Source organism: Limulus polyphemus, unplaced genomic scaffold (genome assembly GCF_000517525.1).
Source record: "Limulus polyphemus unplaced genomic scaffold, Limulus_polyphemus-2.1.2 Scaffold73, whole genome shotgun sequence".
Taxonomy (NCBI): Eukaryota; Metazoa; Arthropoda; class Merostomata; order Xiphosura; family Limulidae; genus Limulus; species Limulus polyphemus.
This window is the reverse complement of record NW_013665683.1, coordinates 1,333,809-1,338,171: the sequence shown is the minus strand read 5'-3', so window position 1 is coordinate 1,338,171 and position 4,363 is coordinate 1,333,809. Positions and strand designations below refer to the sequence as shown.

At 32.1% G+C, this 4,363-nt stretch overlaps 1 protein-coding gene across 5 annotated transcripts in view; it reads right to left on the bottom strand.

Annotated features, from left to right (window-relative positions):
* Positions 1-365: 365 nt before the first annotated feature.
* LOC106466279 (DENN domain-containing protein 5B-like) overlaps positions 366-4,363 on the bottom strand; it is an 82,860-nt gene continuing 78,862 nt past the window's right edge. For 3 of the 5 annotated variants that reach the window (XM_022394953.1, XM_022394941.1, XM_022394959.1), the window contains one exon: positions 368-523. In XM_022394953.1, coding sequence (XP_022250661.1) covers positions 420-523 — 104 coding nt within the window. In that variant the 3' untranslated portion in view covers positions 368-419. Of the gene's footprint in view, positions 524-4,363 lie in introns of all 5 variants that reach the window. The other 2 variants (XM_022394938.1, XM_022394947.1) reach the window with 2 other exon arrangements.

The following is a 4,363-nucleotide window of genomic DNA, read 5'->3' as shown; positions in this document are numbered from 1 at the left end:
AGGACATTCATGAAGACTTACAAGTTGTATGCTTTGCAAAGCAATTTATATACAGTAATACAAGTTTTATTTTCTTCTAGTAGTATTCAAAACCAAAATCTAGAAGCTACAACTTTTAGCAGAAATTAAATAAATTCACAATTAAAACAAAAATAAATAATTGCAGTAAACTGTTTTAGAAGCATATTACAGTTGCATCAATAGCTTGAAATAAGGTACAGCTTAAGGTAACAAGCCTTTGAACTGTGCTTATAGGTTGAAGTAACATATCAATCTTTAATTAGCTAGGCTTAAAGTTGGTGAACACACCCACTCCACTGTAAAACTATTTTAGCAATGCTTGCAGTTATTATTTTTTAATCATACTTAAATTTCAGATTAAAAACAAACTATACAAAATTAAGTGTACACCAAACACTTTAGCACATTATTGAGCTTACCTCTTTTTCAGACTTGTAAAAATATTTCACAATGTTGTTTACAGCATCTCCCAAAATCTGTTGTATCTCGGGCACAGTAAGCTCTAGAAAAGAAACAGTATTTGTGTATCACAACTGTACAAACAAGTTATCCTTATATTCCAATTGATAATACACAAATTCAATATACAAAAATAGAGTTATGGTGTTCAACATAAAGAGCTCATGAAGCATTGTAAATCAGTGGGCCTAATACTTTGTACAGCATATATATATAGTCCAGCTCAGCTGAGAAATTCTGGTACTGCATGAAAGGCTTTCTAGACAGTAATTGTGGGTTTCATTTGGGAACTATGAACTGGCATGTACTTTTAAGGAAGCTAGTAGTAAAGATGTGCAATTTGTATGTATAGCTTGTAGGTTGAAGGTGAAGTTAAAAGCTTTCCTAATTTAAGAAGAAGCAATAGATAAAGAGAAGTGTAGATTGTTGGAAATGGTAGCAGGATTTGAAGAGGAGCTTAAACTTTTACATGCAAGGGAGACACCAGCTAACAATGACTGTCAGGAAGTTAGAATGAGTACTGTTAGGGCTAAAAGTAGTGGATTTAATTGTAATGAGCATATTCTATTGAGCAACAGATTTCAGCCCTTGGCTTCTGCAGATGAGGAACTATTGGAGGGAAAGAAACCAAAAGGGACTGAGAAGGATGTGGATGATAAGGAGGTTATAGGTTACAAATTTCAAAATAGCAAATTTTGAAGGGATGCAACAAGAATTATCTGTTGTGAATTTGGCAGCTGAGTTACTTGGAGACACTGATCAGATGTGGAAAATTTTTAAAGATAATTTTTTATATATTCAAGGTAAACATATTCATTATAGAATGAAAAGGGTAGCTGCAAGTAAAAACCAGGTTGGCTCACAAAGAGTAAAAGAGAAAATTAAAGAAAAGCATCACAAATTTAAGAAGTTTAAATTGATTGGTATGACAGGAGATTTAGAAGATTATAGAAGATCAAGAAAGTTGGTGAAACAGGAAATTAGGACATCAAAAAGGATGTATGAGAAAATGTTGGCTGAAAATGTAAAAATTAAAAGGATTTCTTTAAATACATTATGGGTAAACAAAATGTTATGATGGGAGTAGGACTTTTGATGAGTGATATAGGAATGCTCGTATCTGATGATCATGAGATGGACGAGTTTTATAAAAAATTTTCTTAAGTTTTTACTAACAAAGATGTAAGTAGTATCTCACATCTTGAACAGCTGATAGATAGAAACAAGATTTAACAAGATGACTGCATTAATGCTGAGCTTGTTAAGAAAAAATTGGGAAGTTTAAAGAATGATAAGGCTCCTGGGCTAGATAGTATTTTACCAATGGTCTTGAAAGAAGTTAAGGATTGAATATGTGAACCACTTGCTACTATTTTTTGAATAGTGGGCGGGTACCAGAGGATTGGAAGTTAGCTAATGTTATTCCCCTTTTCAAAGGAGATGATAAAAATTGTCCAGTAATTATAGGCCCACTAGTCTTACATTAGTTGTGGGAAAAGTTTTGGAAAGGCTGATAAAAGATGCTTTGAAAAGTCATTTAACAAAGTTTAGAATTTTATTGGATAGTCAACATGGTCTCATTCTTTTAAAAGGTTACTGCTTGTGCAGATGAGGGTAAGATTGTAGATTTGATGTATCTGAACTTTCAGAAAACAATTGACAAGGTGGCACATAAAAGGCTTGTCAAAAAAATCATCTCTATAGGTGTGGGGGATAAGTTGGCAAATTGGACAGAAAAGAGGCTGGATGGAAAAAAGCAGAAGGTTGTTACAAATGAAGTTCAATTCAACTGGATTAATGTCACAAATGGGGTACCTCAAGGCTCAGTCTGTGAACGTTTGCTCTTTTTGATTTACATCAATGAATAGATGAAGGAATGTTCAATAAATTACTTAAATTTGTTGAGGATATTAAGGATGCTGCTGAATTACAAAATGATTCAGATCATTTAGTGAGTTGGGTAAATAAATGGCAAATGGGTTTAATTAAAATAAATGCAAAATAATACATGTGGGTTATCATAATTTGAATTATAAGTATAATTTGGATGGGAATAACCTTAACAGTGTCAATAAATAATAGCTGATCAGTCTCTTAAGTCTTCCAAGCAGTGTGCTGTTGCTAGTGGTAAGGCAAACAGGATTTTAGGTTGTATCTACAGAAATATTGAATGCAAATCTAAAGAGGTTATAATTTTATTGTATAGGTCACTGGTTAGGCCACATTTGGAGTATTGTGTTCAGTCTTGGGCTCTTTACCTTAGGAATAACATTTAACAATTGGAAAGGGTTCAGAGGAGGGTTACTAAAATCATGCCTGATATGGAGGGGTTGTCATACGAGGAAAGATTGAAATCTCTCAAATTGTTTTATCTTGGAAAAAGAAGAGTTCGAGGGGATCTGATTGAAGTGATTAAGATTATAAAGGGAATTGATAGTGTTGATGTATCATCTTTTTTCATACTTAACAGTGAGAACAGTAGGACTAGGGGACACAAATTTTGGCAGAGTAGAAGGTCATCTTCTGGCTGGCTTAATGATTTTTTTTTCTGTTTATTTATTAATAGTTTTGGCTTAGTTTAGAGGATGGGACAGCTGAGATGGACCAATAGGTCCCATGTTGTCCCAAAACATTATGTTATTTTAAAACTGTGGTAAGATTTCTTGGCCACTTTCTTTTTTTGGGTGATCTCTATTAAATATTGTGACACATTCAAATGCAAGTTCCAAATAACTTTTGTTTAAATTTATATTTTTTAATACTTTGTAATAAAATAATTTTAGGCTTAAAAAAATGTCCTAGGTTTAATAATTTATAAACAAAATAGTTAAAATAACGTGAAAAATGTTGCAAGTTCTTGTGTTGCACAGTTAGATTAGTAACAACTCTAAAGTGTATTTTTAAAATCTAACAATTAGTAGTAATAAAATTATTAAAAATGATTAACTTGGAATGTTTAGTTAAAAAAAAAAAGATCCACACAATAGGGTGTCTCAAAAGTTTAGACCCATAAAGAAAATAGACATTATATTCTTAAATAAACACATTTATAATGTCAGTTGTACATATTTCTGGAAAGAAAATACCTACAGAATTTTATTAGTACTTAATTTAAAAAACTGATATTTTGTGTACAAAAATTTTGTAATGCTTACCAATATTCTGCACATTTTTGTAAAGATGTGCATACATTATGAAAAATCATAGTATAATTACTCTTATGGATACTTTTGTGGTTATGAGCTGGATGGATTCCATCCAGCTCGTAATGGAAGGATTAAATCAATATACAAAAGTCTTCTGGATTTTCTTCTCTACGGGTCATAAGAAGCTAGATATCAAAAGCTACTTGGCATATTTAATCTATGTCCAGTGTTTATGCCAATTTTCAGCTATCCAGAGCTTTCCAAAGTCGAAAACTAGCGAACAGCCAAAACTGAGATTTCTTACTTTTGTTCATCACCATCTTTCTTCAACAGACCTAGCACCTACCTAGTTCTAGCAGTAACTATGATTTTACCATAATTCAATAGAGCAAAACAATCTTCACGATCTTTGACTACCTATTTTATTATTATTATATGCAAAACTTATAGAGCTTTAGAATACTCTCTATAACCTAGTAACCTATGTACGCTATCTTATAAAAAAGTAAACTAACAAGTATCAGGAAAGAATGAATCTCTAGATAAAAAAAGCTATATAGGGCTGGCTACTGAACTTGAAAAAAGGAACCAAACAGGATACGGATGGAAGAGGACATATCACTTGATCCAGCTAATGATCACATAGCAGACTAAACCATCTCAACTTTACATGGAGAATAAAATTCCTCACTGACAAAACAAATAGAACCAGAATTTCCAATCGTAAAATGTTACAC